Here is a 20195-nt window from a genome sequence, read left to right on the forward strand (position 1 = left end):
TGCACTACCTTCCCTGGTTTATTCTTTTGCCAAACTGGGATGAACACTTGTTGTAGTTCATCCATGCGATCTTTAAATGCTTGCCATTGCATATCCACCGTCAACCCTTTAAGTATCATTTGCCAGTCTATCTTAGCTAATTCACGTCTCATACCTTCAAAGTTAACCTTCTTTAAGTTCAGAACCTTTGTTTCTGAATTAACTATGTCACTCTCCATCTTAATGAAGAATTCCACCATATTATGGTCAGTCTTACCCAAGGAGCCTCGCACGACAAGATCGCTAACTAACCCTTCCTCATTGCTCAATACCCAATCTAGAATGGCCTGCTCTCTAGTTGGTTCCTCGACATGTTGGTTCAGAAAACCATCCCACATACGTTCCAAGAAATCCCCTTCCTCAGCACCCTTTCCAATTTGGTTCACCCAATCTATATGTAGATTGAAGTCACCCATTGTAACTACTGTTCCTTTATTGCACGCATTTCTAATTTCCTGTTTAATGCCATCCCCAAACTCACTACTACTGTTAGGTGGCCTGTATACAACTCCCACTAGCGTTTTCTGCCCTTTAGTGTTATGCAGCTCTACCCATATCGATTCCACATCCTCCAGGCTAATGACCTTCCTTTCTATTGTGTTAATCTCCTCTCTAACCAGCAATGCTACCCCACCTCCTTTTCTTTCCTGTCTATCCCTCCTGAATATTGAATATCCCTGGATGTTGAGCTCCCATCCTTGGTCACCCTGGAGCCATGTCTCTGTGATCCCAACTATATCATATTCATTCATAACTATCTGCACATTCAATTCATCCACCTTGTTACGAATGCTCCTCGCATTGACACACAAAGCCTTCAGGCTTGTTTTTACAACACTCTTAGCCCTTATACAATTATGTTGAAAAATGACCCGTTCTGCTTTTTGCCCTGGATTTGCCTGCCTGCCACTTTTACTTTTCACCTTACTACTTTTTGCTTCTACCCTCATTTTACATCCCTCTGTCTCTCTGCACTTGTTCCCATCCCCCTGTCACATGAGTTTAAATCCTCCTGAACAGCAGTAGCAAACGCTCCCCCTAGGACATTGGTTCCAGTCCAGCCCAGGTGCAGACCGTCCTGTTTATACCGGTCCCACCTCCCCCAGAACTGGTTCCAATGCCCCAGAAATTTGAATTCCTCCCCCTTGTACCATTTTTCAAGCCATGTATTCATCTGAAATATCCTCCTATTTCTACTCTGACTAGCACGTTGCACTGGTAGTAACCCAGAGATTATTACCTTTTTAGTTTTACTTTTTACTTTATCTCCTAACTCCCTAAATTCATCTTGTAGGACCACATCCCGTTTTTTACCTATATCATTGGTACCTATGTGCACCACGACCTCTGGCTGTTCACCCTCCCATTCCAGAATGTCCTGCAGCCGCTCAGAGACATCCTCGACCCTTGCACCAGGGAGGCAACATACCATCCTGGAGTCTTGTTTGCGGCTGCAGAAGTGCCTATCTATTCCCCTTACAATCGAATCCCCTATCACTACAGCTCTCCCACTCTCTTTCCTTCCCTCTTGTGCCGCAGAGCCACCCATGGTGCAGTGAACTCGGCTGCTGCTGCCTTCCCCTGATGAGACACCTCCCCCAACAGTATCCAAAACAGTATATCTGTTTAGGAGGGAGATTACCTCGGGGGACTCCTGCATTACCTGCCTACTGCTACGCTCTAGTGGCCACCCTTTCCCTTTCTGCCTGTGTAGCCTTTACCTGCGGTGTGGCCAACTCACTGAATGTGCTATTCACGACTTTCTCAGCATCGTGGATGCTCCAGTATGAATCCAGTCGCAGCTCCAGACGCTCAATGTGGTCTGCCAGAAGCTGCAGCTGGACACACTTCCTGCACACATAGTTGTCAGGGACACTGGAAGTATCCCTGATTTCCCACATGCTGCAGGATGAACAAACCACAGGGCCGATCTCAGCTGCCATGACCTACCCAATACTTGCCCCAACTTTTGAAACTTTCTCCTTTGAAAGGAACTTACCCGGCCTTACCTCACTTGGAGTGAAGCTTGTCCTCAGCCTCTGCTCGTGGAAGCCTCTCAAGACAAAGCATTCCTACTCTGTCACCCTCTATTCTGTCACCCGCTCCGTCTACTGTTCTCTTTAAATACTCCCGCTGCCTCACAGTCTGACTTACACGCACTTGCGCAGTCGTGCCCCCGTTAAACTGCCAAAGAAAGTAGCATTCAGTGGTCTTCCAATAGAAGGATAGAAGCTGTTCTTCGACCTTCAGGCTTTTGTTTCTTCTGCCTGGTGGGAGGAGGGAGAAGAGAGAATGTCTGGGGTGGGTGATGTCTTTGATTATGAGGCAGCAAGAAGAGGAGAGTCCATGGAGGGGAAGCTGGCTTCTGTGATGTGTCCACAACTCTCTGCAGTTGCTTGCGGTGATGGGTCGGCAGTCGCATAACCAAGCTGTGATAGAGGTGGATAAGGTGCTTTCTGTGGTGCACCTGTAAAAATCTGTGAGGGTCAAGGGGGAACATGCCCAATTTCTTTGGCTTCTTGAGGGGTAGGGGTGCTGGTAAGCTTTCTTGACTGTGACATCTACAAAGTTGCATCGGGATGGAAGGTTGATTATGATTATTCCTAGGAACGTGAAGCTCTTATCAAGTCAAGTCAAGTCACTTTTATTGTCATTTCAACCATAACTGCTATGTACAGTACATAGTAAAAATGAGACAACGTTTTTCAGGACCATTCTGTTACATGACACAGTACAAAAAGTAGACTGAACTACATAAAAAAAACAACACAGAGAAAAAAAAACAACTACACTAGACTGCAGACCTACTCAGAACTGCATAAAGTGCACAAAACAGTGCAGGCATTACAATAAATAATAAACAGGACAATAGGGCAGTAAGGTGTCAGTCCAGGCACTGGGTATTGAGGAGTCTGATAGCTTGGGGGAAGAAACGGTTGCACAGTCTGGTCATGAGAGCCCGAATGCTTCGGTGCCTTTTCCCAGACGGCAGGAGGGAGAAGAATTTGTATGAGGGGTGCATGGGGTCCTTCATAATGCTGTTTGCTTTGTGGATGGAGCGTGTAGTGTAAATGTCCGTGATGGCGGGAAGAGAGACCCCAATGATCTTCTCAGCTGACCACACTATCCGCTGCAGGGTCTTGCGATTCGAGATGGTGCAATTTCCAAACCAGGCAGTGATGCAGCTGCTCAGGATGCTCTCAATACAACCCCTGTAGAATGTGATGAGGTTGGGGTGGTGGGAGATGGACTTTCCTCAGCCTTCACAGAAAGTAGAGACAATGCTTGGTTTCTTTGCTGTGGAGCTGGTGTTGAGGGACCCGGTGAGATTCTCCGCCAGGTGAACACCAAGAAATTTGGTGCTCTTAACAATCTCTACAAAGGAGCCGTTGATGTTCAGTGGGGAGTGGTCGCTCCGTGCCCTCCTGAAGTCAGCAACCATCTCTTTTGTTTTGTTCACATTCAGAGACAGGTTGTTGGCTCTGCACCAGTCCGTAGCCGCTGCACCTCCTCGTTGTAAGCTGACTCGTCATTCTCTTTATCAAAGAGCCATTGGTGTAAATGTAAACATGTGCACTGCCCCTTCCCGATGTCAATGACCAGCTCTTCAGTTCTGCTGACATTGAGGGAAAGGTTGTTGTCATGACACCATGTTAATAGGCTCTCTGTCTAAATAATCAGCTTTATGTGAATGAGTTGTATGTGTTCATGTAATGAAAAAGCTTCTGTAGATGATTCTAATCCAAGTAGTAATACTGCCGATTGTTTTGGAGTAATATATTTTTGTATCTTTTATTAACACTAAAACAGTGTGTGGCAGCTTTTGCCGTTTCAGCTGTGGCCTCTCAATGGGAGAGAACGGGGAAGCCATTTAACCCTCTCCTCGGCGAGACCTATGAACTTGTCAGGTGAGGAACGTGTACAGTATTATCTGCTTGTCTAGTCCTTTGTCTCAGCCAGTTAACGCTGACGAATACTTTTGTGAGGCTATATTGTCCCAAGGTTGGATCAGGTGTGAGCAGTGTGACGTTCACTGCCACATGAAGTGGTGGAAAGTTTTTGCTCCTTTAGGAAGCTGGATACACGCCTGAAAAAGAAAGGAGATGTTTATACAGATGGGATATCATACAGCATCGAAATAGGCCCTTTGGCCCAACTCATTCATGGCAACCGAAGTTCCTTCCTCAGCTAGCCACTGAGCAATTGAAGTACCTCAGTTTTCAGTGATCAGCTCCATGATTTACTTTGAGATACGCAATGGTAACAGGCCCCACTATCCCAGTGAGCCTGAGCTGTCCACTTGCATCCAGGAGACCAGTTAACCTACCAACCTGTTTTGTAGCACTGTCCCCTTTGTTTGTGACCTTTCCACCGGTGTGAACATCGCCACACCCCTCTCTCGGTCAGCTTCATTGTGCAGTGTTCAATTTGTACTGGAGATGATTCTCAGGTTCTGTTGATGTTTCCACAGGCCGGATCTGGGATTCAAGTTAATATCAGAACAAGTTAGTCACCATCCTCCAGTCAGTGCCTTCCATGCTGAAGGACTCCATCAGAACTTTGCTTTCCATGGATCTATATATCCTAAACTGAAATTCTGGGGGAAGAGTGTGGAAGCCGAGCCGAAAGGAATTATTACATTAGAACTGAACAAGTAAGTGACAGGAATTGTACCCTGCAGAACTAAGACAGCCGAAATGCAGCTCTCAGCCATAATCTAACTGAAGGGCAGAACAGAAGATGGTGTCTTGTGTCGCACAGTGATGAGACACGTTTGTGTTTTAAGAACATGGAACAGTACACCACAATACGTTTCATGTCAGCCCACAATACTATGCCAAACTATATAAACCTACTCCACGTTCAATCTCAAGCAAGAGAAAATCTGGAGATGTTGGAAATCCAAGCAACACACACAGAATACTGGAAGAGCTCATCAGGCCAGACAGTGTGGAAAAGAGTACAGTCTAAGTTTTGGGCCGGGATCCGTCATCCTGAATCCTTCCAGCACTTTGTGTGTGTGCCACAATCAACCCAACACATTCCTTCTACAGAGTCTATAGCCTTCCAGTTTCCTTTCATACATATGCCGGTCTGAAAGTCTTTTAAATATCCCTAATCTATCGACCTCCGCTACCATCCCTGGCAGAACATTCCAGACACCCACTGCTTTCTGTGTGATAAACTTTTCTCCACTCACCTTAAAAGGATGCCCTCTGGTATTAGCCATTACCACCCTGAGGGAGGGGAAAAGTACTGGTGGTGCACTCTATCTATACCCCTCATAATCTTGTACACCTCTGTCAGGTCACCTCTCGTCCTCCAAAGAAAAAAGCCCTAACTCACTAAGCATCTGCTCATAAGACATGCTCTCTAATCCAGGCAGCATCCTGGTAAATCTCCTCTACACCCTCCCTAAACCATTCATGTCCTTCCTCTAATGAGGCGACCAGAACTGAACCAGAATATTCCAAATGTGGGCTAACCAGGGTTTTATAGAGCTGCACCATTACCTCACAGCTCTTGAACCGAGTCCCTGACTAATGAAGACCAACACACCATATGCCTTCTTAACCACCCTATCAACTTTGTAAAACAAACTGGTATTTACCGATAAAAGGACTTTGCGAAAAACTGTGATGCTACCTCAGGGGTTCAATCCCAATCACTATCTGTACTCTCTGTATGGAGTTGAACATTCCCTCTGTGACCAGACAGGCTTTTCCGTAGGTGCTCCTGTCTCCTCCCATGTTCCAAAGGCGTGCAAGTTTTGTAAGACTGTTGTGATTAGATTAGCTTTATTTGTCACGTATATAGCAAAATAAAGAAACATACGATGAAATGTGTTGTTTGTAATAACCAACACAGTCAGAAGGTATGCTGGGTTCAGCCTGCAGGTTTTGCCGTGATTCTGGCACCAACATAGCATGCTCACAATTCCCTAGCTCTAGCCCATGTCTTTGGAATGTGGGAAGAAACCCGAGCACCAGAGGAAACCCGCGCGGTCACGGATGGAACATGCAAACTCCTCAAGGCAGCAGCGGGAATTGAACACTACCCTACTGTGCCGCCTCTAGTTTGTGGGTCAGGGGTAGAATCTGGGTGTAGTTCATGGGAATAATTATAGAGCATCACAACATAAGAAACGGGTCCTTTGGCCCACCTAGTCCATACCAACCTGGTCTTCTGCCTAGTCCCATTTACCTGCACACATATTTAATACCTTTGCCATTGTTTGGTGTGTTTCTGTTACAGACACAATGAAGCATACACTTGGTCAAATCCAACCTGCTGTGTGCATAATATTATAGTTGGCCGTCTCTGGATTGAACAGTATGGAAACGTTGAGATAATTAATCACAAGTAAGTACCACACTGTGTTTGAATTAATCTTCACTTTGGAAGTGGGGACGTATTAATCGGATTTGTCTGTGCACAGGTCAGGGGAGAAGTGCATTCTAAACTTTAAGCCCTGTGGGCTCTTTGGCAAAGAACTACATAAAGTAGAAGGCTACATTCAAGACAAAAGGTAGGATGAATCTTCTGCCAATTTTACTCATTTTACTGTTAATTTATCAGCATTTACAGAGGGATCTTGATCAGCTGGGCAAGTGGGCTGAGGAGTGGCAAATGGAGTTTAATTTAGAGAAGGGTGAGGTGTTGCGTTTGAGAAGACAAATCGGGGTAAGTTTTTTACAATGAATGACAGGGCACCAGGGAGTGTTGGAACATAGGACAGTAGAGTGCAGGACAGGCAATTTGGCTCAAAGTGCCATGCTGACCTTTGAACCTACTCCAAAATCAATTGGTGCTTCCCTCCCATGCAACCCTCCACCTCGTCTATGTGTCTATCTCGGAGTTTCTTAAATATTAGTATAATTGTTTCTGCTATCAACCCAGCTGTGCTTTTCACACACCTATCACTCTCTGTAAAATACCTACCTCTGACATCCCCCCCCATATTATCCTGCCCGTTTGTATTAGTCATTACCATCTTGCGAAAAAGGTGCTGCCTGTCCACTCTTACGTCATCTTATACACCTCTGTCAAGTCACCTCTCATCCTCCTTTGCTCCAAAGAGAAAAGCCGTGTCGGACGAGTACATGGTTCCCTGAAAGTAGTATCACAGGTGAAGAAGGCTTTTGACAAGCTGGCCTTCATCAGTCAGGGCATTGAGTGTAGAGCGTGGGATGTTACGTTGCAATTACACAAGGACATACTTAGAATAGTGTGTTCAGTTTTGGTCGCCCTGCTATAGGAAAGATGCCATTAAGCTGGAAAGAGCACAGAGATTTACGAGGGTGCGGCCCTTCTCACCTTAAAAGCTTGCCTTCTGTTGTTAGACATTTTGAATTTAGGGAAAAGATACCAGCTGTCTATTCTATGTCTCTCATAATCTTACATACTTCTTTCAGTTCTCCCCTTCGTCAGAGAAAACCGGACAAATTTGTCCAACCTCTCCTTATAGCAGATGGTTTCTCATCTGTGTGGCATCATGGTAGACATATTTAGAAATTCCCTCTACATCCTCCCTGTAATGGGGCAACCAAAACTGAATGCAATACTACCCTATTAACCCATGCAGTCACTTTCAGAAAGCTTCCTTTACTTCAATACTGTTAAGGGTCCTGCCATTAATAGTATACTGTCCCTTTACATGAATCAGAATGAGGTATTATCATTGTCACATGTTACGAAATTCCTTGTTTTATGGCAGAAGGACAGTGCAAGACATAGAAATATTAAGTTATAATAAAGCATAAAATAATCAGCAGAAATGAGGAATACTGAGGTAGTGTTCATGCACCATTCAGAAATCTGATGGTGAAAGGCAAGAAACTGTTCGTAAGACATTGAGTGAGTGTCTTCAGGTCCTGTGCCTCTTCCTGGTGGTAGTAATGGGAAAACTGTGTGTCCTGGATGGTGAGGGTCCTTGATGGTGGATGCTGCCTTCATGAGGGATTGTCTCTCGATGATGCGTGGATGGTGGGGAGGCTTCTGCCTGTATTCAAGGTGACCAAGTCTACAACCCTGTGCAGCCTCCTTTGATCCTGCACATTAAAGTCACTATAATGCAACCAGTCAGAATGTTTTCCACCGTATATTTGTAGAAATCTACAAATCTTTGGCGACATAGCAAATCCCCTGATGAAGGATTAAGGTTCTCATGTTTTCCTCGAGATTGCACCAACATGTTATCCCAGGATAGATCACCTGAGATGCTGATGGCAGGAACTTGAAGCTGCTCACCCTTTCCACTGCTAACCACTCAGAGAGTATTGGTGTGTGTTCTCCCGACTTCCCTTCTGTCCCTCATATATACTTTTGCCAGGCTGAGGGATCCAAGCCGAGAAGAGTGAATGATGGTGTACTGTTAATGAGCTGTTGCCGCTGTACCAGTCTGAAAATTGTAACCTGCTCTGTTACAGCAAGAGGAAGCTCTGTGCGATATATGGGAAATGGACCGAGTGCCTGTGGTGTGTTGATCCCAATACTTTTGATTCCTACAAAAAAAATGATAAGAAAAATTCAGAAGAGAAGAAGTCAAGCAAATCGGTAAATGATAAATTAATTAAAATTGATACCTGGTTGTCTGTTCCCATGTCTGGCTGACTGTAGCTTCTTGTGCAGTAACTGGGTCAGTTTGGATTTGTTCTTGATTGCCCAGTGAGAAACAGAATCAGGAGTTGACCCCTTAAGACAACTCCACTGATCAGGATCATGGCAGGTCACATACCTGAAGTCCACGTTATTTCCCCCACCCCAGTCTAAAAGACACAAGAGGCTGCCATTTGTGGGATCTGGAGCAACAAGTAGGCTGCTGAAGGAATTCATCAGGCCAAACAGCAACCGTGTGGGGCTGATTCAGGGTTTTGAAGTAAAGCAACAGCGATTCCTGTCGTCGCACAGATGCTGATCGGCTGGATGAGTTCGTCCAGCCGATTGTGGTTGAACAGTGCTCCCGGTTCTTCTGGCACTTCCCTTTCTCCTCGGCCATCATGCGCCCGTCTTGTAGATGAGTGCTCTCAACCTCACGGGTTCTGTTTCCCGCACGTGCTCTCACCTCCCTCTCCTCCTACCCAGAGGCCTTGTCCCCAGCCTCCACCTTCGGGGATCAATCTCCCAGTAGCTCCAGGTTGCAGTCCCATCCCTACTCCTCCAACACATCCACAGGGACAATTCTCTCTGCATACCTCTGGTGCTCGTTCCAGTATCCATCACCCACTCCCTTCTCCCCCTTCCCATGAAGCTACAGGTGATGTAGTAACTGCTCAGTACATGTGGTACCTCAAGTTGCAGGCCACAATGTCATTGCTGTAATGTAGGTCCCCAGCCTGATGTCCCTCTAGACCCCAGCCTTCTCCGCTGATCCCTACCCTGCACTTCCCTGGGCAGACCTACTGTTTCTCACCTCCTGGTGCTCTGGTCCCTTCCCCTGTGCTCCAGGTGCTCTGCTCCCTGATACTTGGCACTCTACTCCTGGGCCTTTTGTTTAATTACTGGCTTTGTTTTGAGATTAATGGCAAAGTGATGCAAAGCAGCTATACATAGACCCCAGAGAGTCTGAAGTACCTTGATAATTCAAGAATCCTGCTGTGATACTTGGTGCTTTTGTCTCCCTCTCTTTTCTGGAACCTGTCCTCTCCGAGCGGACTGGGCACCAGTTTCCCAAATAAAACGCTTCTATTCCTCAGTTGCAACACTTTCTGTGGATTTATCTCTGACCCAGTCAACCTCTGCATTCCTCTCAGACTTCTTGTGGCTCTTGTATAATCCTGATACCCTGACATTAAACTTCGATCATTCAGACTCCTTGATGCTGTTGAATTCCCTCTATCTCCCTTGTCCAATTCTCTTCTTTGTCCTTGAAATCTGACTCCTAGCCAAACTTGGATTGGCTCTCTTCACCTTGGCACCGATGAACTTAAGGTTTGCGATCCTGCTGCTCTCTGCGTCTGACATTGAGGTCTCTGCAGTCCTCATGATAGAGGGAAATAGAGGATGCCCCCTCCCACTGTCCACATTGATGGGAGTGGACTTCAATCTCTGGCTTTGTCAATGACAACTGCATCCCATGAATGAATGAAAAAGTGATCTCCACAGAAACATTGAACTTTTTTGTACTATCTTTATTATTGCTGTTACGTTTATATCACAATGTATATCTGTGTGACCATCCTAGTCGTTAGCTTCGGAGAGATCAGAACTCGATGATATCCCACTGCCAGATACCTTGGAAAGTGTACAGGTTATACCGGGAAGCCGGCTGCTCTGGAAAATAGCACCAAGACCACCAAATTCTGAAAAGGTGAGCCTCTTGCCCTAGAATTCGTAAGAGTACAAAGTTGGAACATTAATGTTGAAGTTGCCAATACATTGGTGAGGCTGAATTTGGAGTATTGTGTGCAGTTCTGGTCATCTACCTACAGGAAAGGTATCAATGTGCTTGAAAGAGTGCAAAGGAAATTTACAATGATGTTGCCAGGACTTGAGTTACAGGGAAAGGGTGAATAAGCTAGGACTTTAGTTCCTGGAACACAGGAGCATTAAAGGAGATGTTATGGAAGCACACAGAATTATGAGGGATATAGATGGGGTAAATGCTTGCCGACTTCCTCCCCCATTCCCCACCAGTTGTGTATGACAAGAATTTAGAGGTCATTAGTTAATGTTGAATTCATAGATGTGGGTTCAGTTGCAACACGAGAAGTTTGGATGGATATGTGGATGACACCAGCTTGGAGGGATAGGGTCCGGGTGTGGGCAGATTGGACTAGGCATGAACTAGATGGGCCAAAGCGCCTGATTCTGTACTGTGTGACTCTATGTCTGTGATAATCCACGTCCCTCCATTCACTGACTGTTCGTGTGTCTAAATAAATGCCTCTTAAACTCCACTATCATATCTTCTGCCACCACCACAGTTATTAGCTCATTGCAGACATCCATGTCTCTCTGTGTAAAACAAAAACTTGCCTTGCACATCTCCTTTAAATATTCCCCCTATCTGATTAAACCTTTGCCCTCTAGCATTTGACATTTCCATGTTGAGGAAAAACAAACTACCTTATCAATACCTCCCATGATTTTGTAAATTTCCATTAGACTCCAGAGAAAATCACCTAATGTTAGAAAGCTTGTGATCCCTGCAAAATTTTCTCTATTTCTGCATAAATTTGACCTAACAGATCAGATCTTCATGTAAGTCCCAAAACTAGATAAAGAGAACCCAATTAAATAAATAACACAAAAATATTTTACTTGTTCATTTATTTATTGAGAAAATGATCCGATATTGTATGTATTTGTTGGAAAAAAATAAGATAGCCTCTGGGGCTTCGACAGAGGCTATTTGGAGTCAGGTGTTCCAATCAATGAGATGAAATTGGAGGTATGGGTTGTGGAGGTTCCCTGCCCTATAAAGGGACACACAAAGTCAAGTTACTGACAGAGCCTAGTCTTCTCAAGAAAGATCAATTTATGTGCGCCAAGCCCTAATCAAAACAATTTTCAGAGGGATCTTATAAGATTTGCAGAGATGCACTAAGCTGGAAAAGGCTACAAAAACTTTTATGAAGACCTGAGTTTTCATCAGTCCACGTTAAGAGAAGCTGTCTACAAATGAAGGAAACTCAGCACTGTTGCTGCTCTCCCTAGGAGTGGACATCCTGCAAAGAGCTCAACGTGCAATGCTGAAGGAGGTGGAAAAGAACCCAAGAGTAACAGCAAAAGTCCTGCAGAAATCTCTAGAACTCGCTAAAGTCTCTTTTCATGCATCCACTATAAAGAAAATCTCTAAACAAGACCACTGCTTTCCAAAAAAAAATTTGCTGCTTGTCTCAAGTTTCGGAAAGACCACCTGGATGTTCTGCAGTGCTTCTGGGACGATGTTCTGTGGACAGACAAGACAAAAGTTGAACTTTTTTGGCGGAAATGCACGTTATGCTTAGAGAAAAAAGGGCACAGGACACGAACACCAAAACCTCATCCCATCTGTGAGGATCATGGTTTGGGGCTGCTTTGCTGCCTCAGGGCCTGAACAGCTTGCAGTCGTTGAATTCAGAATTGTATCAAGACATTTTACAGGAGAGTGTCAGGGTAGCAATCTGGTACCTGAAACTTAGTAGAAGTTGAATGATGCAGCAAGGCAATGATCCGAATTCATGTTCTGGAATGGCCAAGTCAAAGTCCTGACCTTAATCCTATAGAAATTTTATGAAAGGACCTGAAGCAAGTGGTTCTTGCAAGGAAGCCCATCAACATCCCAGAGTATAAGTAGTTTTGTAAGGAGGAATGGCCTAAAATTCCTCCAAGCTGATGTCCAGGACTGATCAACAGTTACTGGAACCGTGTGGATGAAGTTATTGCTGTACAAGGGGGTCACAGCAGTTACTGAAAGTAAATAATCACATACTCTTTCCAATAAATACAGGTAATATTGGATCTTTTTTTTACAATAAATAAATGAACAAGTATAATGCTTTTTGTGTTATTTATTTAATTGGCTTCTCTTTATTTAATCCTAGTTTTAGGATTTACTTGAAGATCTAATCACATTTTAGGTCATATTTATGCAGAAATCTTGAGAAAATTCTACAGGGTTCACAAACTTCCTAGCACCGCTGTATATCCAACCTCAGAACCAAAATCAGATCTGTCATTGCCTACTTAGAGCACTACAACACAGTAACAAGCCCCTTGACCCTATTATTCTGCCTGGTTTCAAAACCTAGACCATTGGCCCTCCATTCCCCTCCCATATGTATACTTGCCCAAACTCTGTCAATTGCGTGCTCTCTCGCTTGCACTCTCTCACTCGCTCTCTTGCTCTCTCTCGTGCTCTCTCACTCATGCTCTCTCGCTATCTCTCGCACTCTCACTCTCTTACTTGTTCTCTCTCTCGCTCTCTCTCACTCTCTTGTTCTCTCTCTCGCTCTCTCTCTCACTTGTTCTCTGTCTCTTGCTCTCTCTCTCACTTGTTCTCTCTGTCTCTCGCTCTCTCTATGGTGGGGAGAGTTTGCTGCTGATTCTCGAGTTGGAGAATCTGGAAATAAAAAGTGACACAGCAGACTGTAACATCTTAACAGTGACTGTTAGTCTCCCCTTTCACTGTAAAATGTGTGACATCTCTCTGTCCCTTGTTAGTGTGAGGGAGAGCTTGTGGCATTTCAAGCTGTTAGGTAAACAAACATTTTTGTTGACAGCAGATCATGGTTCCTTTGGGGGCTTTGCTGTTGTTTTGTGGGTGGTGGGCTCTGACGCTTTCTTCTGAAATGGGTCAGAGAGAGGTGAGACTGATGGTTTGCTGCTGCTCGTGCATGGGAAAGGGGAGAGGGAGTTTTGTGGTTCCAACTATTTTCTGCCATTCATTCTTTGGGATTCTCTTCTGTTTATATGGATGTCTGTGAAGAGTAAGGATTTCAGGTTGTATATTCTATTAAAATGAAACCATTTATTAAAACTGAACCATTTGAACTTAAGTGTTGTAATCAAATCCACATCTGCTACTTCTGCTCACAGCTTGTTCCACACTCCCCCGCCCTCTGAGTGAAGAAATTCCATCTTGAGTTCCCCTTAAATATTTCATCCTTCACCCTTAACATTTAATGTCTACTTCTAGTCTCAGCCAACCTTAGTGGAAAAAAAAGAAAGCCCTTAACTCTGAGTGGAGTCATCAGGACGCCATCGTGATGGCGTTTTTTTAAAGCAGGCTTTCGTGTTTTTATGAGGCCGAGTTGCTAGCTCGATACTCAACCCAGCACAAATGGAAAGCGTGCAAGGGAGCCGGCTGGATTCGAAGTCGGGAGCCTTCACTCCATAGTCTGGCACTGATGCCACTGCGCCACCAGCTGGCTGTTAGTGGTAAAAGCCTGCTGGAATTTCCCCTATCTATATCTCTTATAATTTTGTGTACCTCTGTCAAATCGCCCTTCATTCTCTTATTAGAAAGTTCACTCCATGATGACCTGAAGTTTCAAACTAGAGAAAATCTGCAGATGCTGGAAGTCCAAGCAACACCCACAAAATGCTGGAGGAACTGGGCAGGCCAGCAGCATCAGTGGAAAAGAGTACAGTCAATGTTTTGGGCCAAAACCCTTCAGCAGAACTGGAGAAAACAGGAGAAATTTCTCATCTCTTTTCCAGTCCAAAATGAAGGATCTCAGCCCAAAATGTTGACTGTTATTCCTTTCCATAAATACTGCCTGACATGCTGAGTTCCTCTAGCATTTTGTGCATATGATGTGAAATTTAACGTCTTGTGGCTGCAGTACAGTGCAGTCATAAAATTAGTGTAAATTACAAACTCAGTGAACAGAGGAAAAAAAAACAAGGTTATGTTCATAGACAGTTCAGATTTCTGATGGCGGAGGGAAAGAGGCTGTTCCTGAATCATTGAGCGCAGGTCTTCAGGTTCCTGTACCTTTTGCCCAATAGTAGTAACCAGAAAGTACGTCCTGGACAGTGAGGATGCTTAGTGATGAACGCCGTCACGAGCTAATACTCTCTAAACCAGCCAGCATCTTGTTGAACCTCTTCTGTACCCACTCTGAAACCTCCACAACCTCCTATAATGGAGTGACCAAAAACTGCATACAATGCTCTAAATGTGGGCAGAGCAAAGTTTTATACAGTTGCAACATGGCCGGCCAACCTCCAGAGGAAATATTCTGTTTATCTATTTTGAATCTGCTGTTTATTTCTCCATCTGGAAGGGATGATTGATGCTTTCATAATACTGTGTACCAATTCCAGTTCATTCAGTTCTACTTTGCAAAATCCAGATGCTAAATATCAGTAGTTTTCATTTTTGTAGTGTGAGGGTCTAATTTTTAATAATAATTAATTTTTGGACTACTTTCCAGATGTATAATTTCACCAACTTTGCAATGTCATTAAATGAACTGGATAAAGAAATGGAGAATGTCATTGCCCCCACTGACTGCCGCCTGCGACCTGACATTAAAGCCATGGAAAACGGAGATATAGGTATGATCAGGTATAAAGTTACATAGAAGAGGAAAGCAGTCTTCATTATTACTATATTCTGAGCAGCAGGTTTGACGTCAATGAAGTTTGAACGTCTACGGTAAATAATTGGAATTGGTTTATTTATTCTCACAGGTACCAAGACATAGTGAAAAGCTTTGACTTGCATACTGTTCATTTAGATCAAATCATTACAGACTGTGCAATCATTTGGAAACACATTACAATTATTCTTGCAAGGATGGCAGGAAGTGGTGGGAGAACAGGCTCAAGGTAGGAAATTTGGCCAGGGTACGAGATCAGACCCCTCCACATCTGAGATCATTGTATTTTCCCGATATACTCCCTCATTGTTGGAATTTTTACTTATGCAGTTAATCTAGGTATTTGCAAGTTCATAATTAGTTACACAGCACAAAAACAGATCCTTCAGCTCAACATGTTTGTGCAAACCAAGTTACCTACTTGAGTCCATTTGCCTGCATTTGGCCCTTTCCACCTATGCATTCATGTACTTGTGCATTTGACAACAAACTCGACTTTGATCCTGTCCAATTGTCTTTTAAAGACTGTTGCTGTAGCATGAGGCTGCAATTCATGAAGACATGCACCTTCATCATTGTCATTTTCAGGAAACCATGTACTCCATTGCTCTGCTCTGCTTCACTCCTCAGGGCCCTGTTGTTCACTGTGTATGTACTACCCTGGTTTAACTTCCCAAAATGCATCAGTTCACACTCATCTGAGTTAAATCCCACCAGCCATTCTTTGCTATGGATTAATCCAGGAACGTTCTCTTCTGGTTATCAGAATCAGGCTTATTGTCTTACACAACGTGTTTTTCTCTGTTTTGTGGCTACAATGCAGTGCAAGGACATAAAATTACTGTAAATTATAAGAGAGTGCTCATGGACACGGAAAGAGAGCACTTGGATTCTTTTTACTTTTGTGACTGTGATCTTTTCCCTGTCTCCCATAAAATGCTTTATTCATTGTACCAAGGTACAGTGAAAAGATTCTCATGCAATACCACCCATACAGTTTGGTTCTTCGCGATGGTACATCGAGTAGTGCAGGGGAAAACAATAACAGATTACAGAATAAAGTGTAATAGCCAAAGAGAAATTGAAGTGGAGGCAGAGAATAAGACACAAGTTCATAACGTGGTAGATTGTGAGGTGAAGAGTCCATCTTATCGCTTAGTAGTCTCCTAACAGCGGGATAGAAGACCTACTTGAGGTTGGTGGTATGTGCTTTCAAGCTTTAGTATCTTCAGCACAATGGGAGGGGGAGACGAGCAAAGTCTAGGTTGGATGGAGTCTTTGATTCTCTTGGCTGCTTTATTAAGCCGGTGAGAAGTGTAGACAGAACCCTACAGAAAAGCAAGCACTCTGCTACGCTGTGAGTTTGCATTCAAATTTTCATCCCTTTCCTCATTCTCTGACAAACCTACCATAACTCCTCTCTGCTACTGATCTGAGTACAGAAGGATTTATGCTCAGCTATGTGATGTCTTTGGTAAAATCCATGTATTCCAGCAATTTGAAGCATGTATCAATCATCCTAATTTGCAGATTAAAAACAAATTAATTGACACTAACAAATTAATTGACACAGGTAGTGTCCAGTAATTACATTGCATTTACTTTCCTTGCCACCTGTCTATCAATACTTGAAACGAGAATGAAGTCACATCAGAAGACAGCACTGCAGTAGAAACAGAACGTTTGTGATAAGTGGTGCTGTGTACCAACACTTTACAGTAGTGATCGCGATCGACTGGTCGATCTTTGAGACTTTCCCAGTAGATCCTGAAAAAAAAATAAATACACAAATTCTGTTGATTGTTTCCTGCTTGCAGGGTTTTAGTTCCGTTCTTTCTGCCCAGTGCACATGCGTGTAGCTCCCCCACCACATGCCGGTCCCCAACCACCGGGCCGCAAGGAAACAATATGTGTCAGCTGCACCTTTCCTTGTTCCCTGTCACGCCGACTGTTGAACTTGAACCTACGCGAGGTCATTACCCAAGTGCGCTAGGGATCACTGGTTGGCCTCGGGTAACTGGCCACTTCGTGCGGCCGGCGAGAAGTGCCGTTGCTATTGGCCTGGAGCGCGGTCAGATGGGCGCCGCCTCTGAACCTGTTTAGCACACCGAATGTTCGTGCTAAAATATTCGCAGACGACCTAATTCAAGCTCAGGGTTTCATAAGTAGCAGAGCAGCTACCTCGCTGAGATCTACTGAAACAAACTTTGGTCAGCCGATAGATCCTACGGTGTCCTGTCGCACTCCTCGCTCGGTCGCTCTCTTCAAACTGCGACCGCCACGGTCCTGGTACGGAACAGACACACCTGGCCAAGGCGGCGGGCGGTCAGTCGGTCGCTCTCTCCAGACTGCGACTGCCGCAGCCCGGGTACGGAAACAAACGCAGCTGGCCAAGGCAGGAGGCTGTCTAATGAGGCAATGAAGCCCTCAAAACTGCTTCGGTACCCTGAGTCCAAGCACCCTGCACTTAAATACAAACCCGCTGAGTTTTTTTCCAGCGTTAAAAATGTGAGCAAGCGGGTCAGCAGGTAAGTGCTGAGAGCCACCTAAACTAAATTGAGGCATAGACTGGACATAAGGAACCTGCTTCGAGTATCACTGTATTCCCGTCATGTTTAACACCCCCCCCCCCCCGCCCCCCCCGGCTGGTCCACAAGAATATTGTCAATATTAAACCAGTCCATGGTGCAAAAAAAGGATGGTGACCCCTGGTGTTCATACATTATTTCTGCTTCCGGGTTGCGGGGTTTTACCTCCGGTCTTTTCTGCCCCAGTGCACATGCATGTAACTGATCGATTTGGAGTCGATCTTGCCTTTCACTAAGACCGAGGTGGGGGATCTTGGGCTTAAAAAGGTTGGTGACCACTACTTTACAGTATTGATATTCAAATCAGTTACCTGCAGGCGAGTTAAATAAGATGAAATAGAGTCATAGAGCAGTACAGCATGGATAAAGGTTATTCAGCCCAGTTAGACCATGCCCATCCAGCGAGCCCCTATTTCCTGGGTTCATCTCATATCCTTCGTATCCCACCCCTATCCAAGTGCTTCTTAAGTTCTACTACTGTATGTCTCAACCATTCCCTCTGGCACCTCTTTCCATACACTCACCAGCCTCTTGTGTGGAAAAGATTGCCTCTCCTTGAGTCCATTTAAAAACTTTTCTGCCTCACCCTAAAACTGTGTCTCCTAGTTTGGACTTGCCTACTCTGGGGAAAGGACTGTTACCATCCACTTTATCTATGCCTTTCATCATTTCAGAATCAGGTTTATCATCACTAACATATGTCATGTAGCATATTGTTTTGCGGCAGCGGTACAATGAAGTACAAAATAATGTTATTAGTTACCATAAGAAATATATGTTAAAAAAGTGAATAAACAGAGGGCTAGTCTTCACAGGTTCATGGACTGTTCAGAAATCTGAAGGAGGAGGGGAAGAAGCTGTTACTAAAACATTGATGCTTCAGGATCCTGTACCTGCTGATTAAAAACATCCTACTACCCTGATGGTAGTAACGGGAAGAGGGTATGTCCTGGGTGGTGAGGGTCCTAAATGATGGCACCACCTTCTTGAGGTGTTGCCCTTTGAAGGTGATTCTATGACTACAGTATGTACACCTCTATAAAGATGTCCCTAATTCTCCTGCATTGGAAGAACTGGTTTGTTACAGTAACACTATCTTGTCAACTGGATCACCTAGAACAAAGGAGCATCATCTCCCTCTGTGTGTGTCACAGCAGTGATCTGTATGCACAACCATGTTAGAAGTTAATTAATTCAGGAGAATTAAAAGCATTAGCATAGTTGTTTACAGAAAGTGACTGTATTTAAAGTGGCAATTACCTATGGAAGGGCTGAAAATCGCCTTTTTCATTATCCTGTTTGGTGCTCTCTTGAGACGAATGGATAATTACTGAAAGATTGAGCACAAGAGTTGGGGGCAATCATTTTCCTTCAATCCGCAGCTCCCTTTTGTTTACTGTGAGAGCTCACGTGAACATTCCTGTTCTGCAGATTTAGCCAGTGAAGAGAAGAAGAGATTGGAAGAAAAGCAAAGAGCTGCTCGCAAACACCGAGCCAAGACAGATGCTGAATGGAAAACCAAGTTAGTATTGAATTTTCTTGCTTTATGACCTAGTCATTATTGAAGTTTAAGAAGAGCATTGCGACCTTCTCACCTACATTTGTATTAAATCCAGCTTTATACTGAGTGTGGTTCTTTCGTGTGATAGGATTCAAACAGTGTTTGTTCATATTGGTGTTGATGACTTGAAGTAATTGCCGTATGTTAGAGTCTGTGCCGACCAAGATGCCCATCTGTAAATTTCATCTGCCTACTGCCCTGTAAATCTTCCCTATCCATGTACCTATCCAAATGTCTTTTAAATGTGTTAATGTACCTTCCTCGGGCAGCTTTTTCTTTATACGGACGACACTCTGGATGAAAACGTTGCCCCTCGAGTTCTTATTAAATCTCTTCCATCACCTCAATACTGCTCTTTAGTTCTTGATTCCCCATCCTAAGGAAAAAGAGTGTTTTTCTCCTATCTATGCTCCACATAATTACAGTATATACACCTCTGTAAAATTATGCTTCATTCTCCTACGCTCCAAAAACGCTACAACATCTATACTTACTGCCCAACTGATGAAGGCCATTGTGCCAAAGCTGCCTTCACCAGCCTATCTACCTGTCACACCACCTCCAGGGAACCATAAACTAGCACTGCTAGGTCCCCTCTGTTCTACAGAGCTACCCAGAGCGCTACAGTTCACCGTGAAGACCCTACCCTGATAGTCTTCCCAAAGTGCAATATGGCCCTGTAGTATAACGTGCTCAGGATTGATTTATTTTTAGATGCACTGATTGACCTGTACATGTGCAGGCACTTGAAGTTCACTGCTGAAGGGCTTCTTCCTGTGCTGTACCGCTTTATATTACCTTCTCCAGCTCCAACGCCTGTTGAGATACTTCCACTAGAGGAGAGTCCCAGACAAGGCAAGCGTGATTATGGGGAGCTAGCACAGATAGAATAGATAGCCAGAGTCTGTATACCACCTAAGAGTGACTAAAACATGAGCAGGGGTAGCTTTAAAGCTGATCTAAAGGTAAACTTTT

General features: G+C 44.3%; 1 protein-coding gene across 11 annotated transcripts in view; it reads left to right on the forward strand.

Moving 5' to 3' along the window:
* The window catches only part of LOC132398368 (oxysterol-binding protein-related protein 1-like), a 278314-nt gene that overhangs the window by 242820 nt on the left and 15299 nt on the right, over nt 1–20195 (forward strand). For all 11 annotated transcript variants that reach the window (XM_059977690.1, XM_059977684.1, XM_059977700.1 and 8 more), the window contains 8 exons: nt 3850–3947; nt 4511–4693; nt 6295–6402; nt 6479–6568; nt 8469–8595; nt 10223–10348; nt 14904–15027; nt 19091–19181. In XM_059977690.1, coding sequence (XP_059833673.1) covers nt 3850–3947; nt 4511–4693; nt 6295–6402; nt 6479–6568; nt 8469–8595; nt 10223–10348; nt 14904–15027; nt 19091–19181 — 947 coding nt within the window. The remainder of the gene's footprint in view (nt 1–3849; nt 3948–4510; nt 4694–6294; nt 6403–6478; nt 6569–8468; nt 8596–10222; nt 10349–14903; nt 15028–19090; nt 19182–20195) is intronic.

Source organism: Hypanus sabinus, chromosome 1 (assembly GCF_030144855.1).
Source record: "Hypanus sabinus isolate sHypSab1 chromosome 1, sHypSab1.hap1, whole genome shotgun sequence".
In the NCBI taxonomy this organism is placed as follows: Eukaryota; Metazoa; Chordata; class Chondrichthyes; order Myliobatiformes; family Dasyatidae; genus Hypanus; species Hypanus sabinus.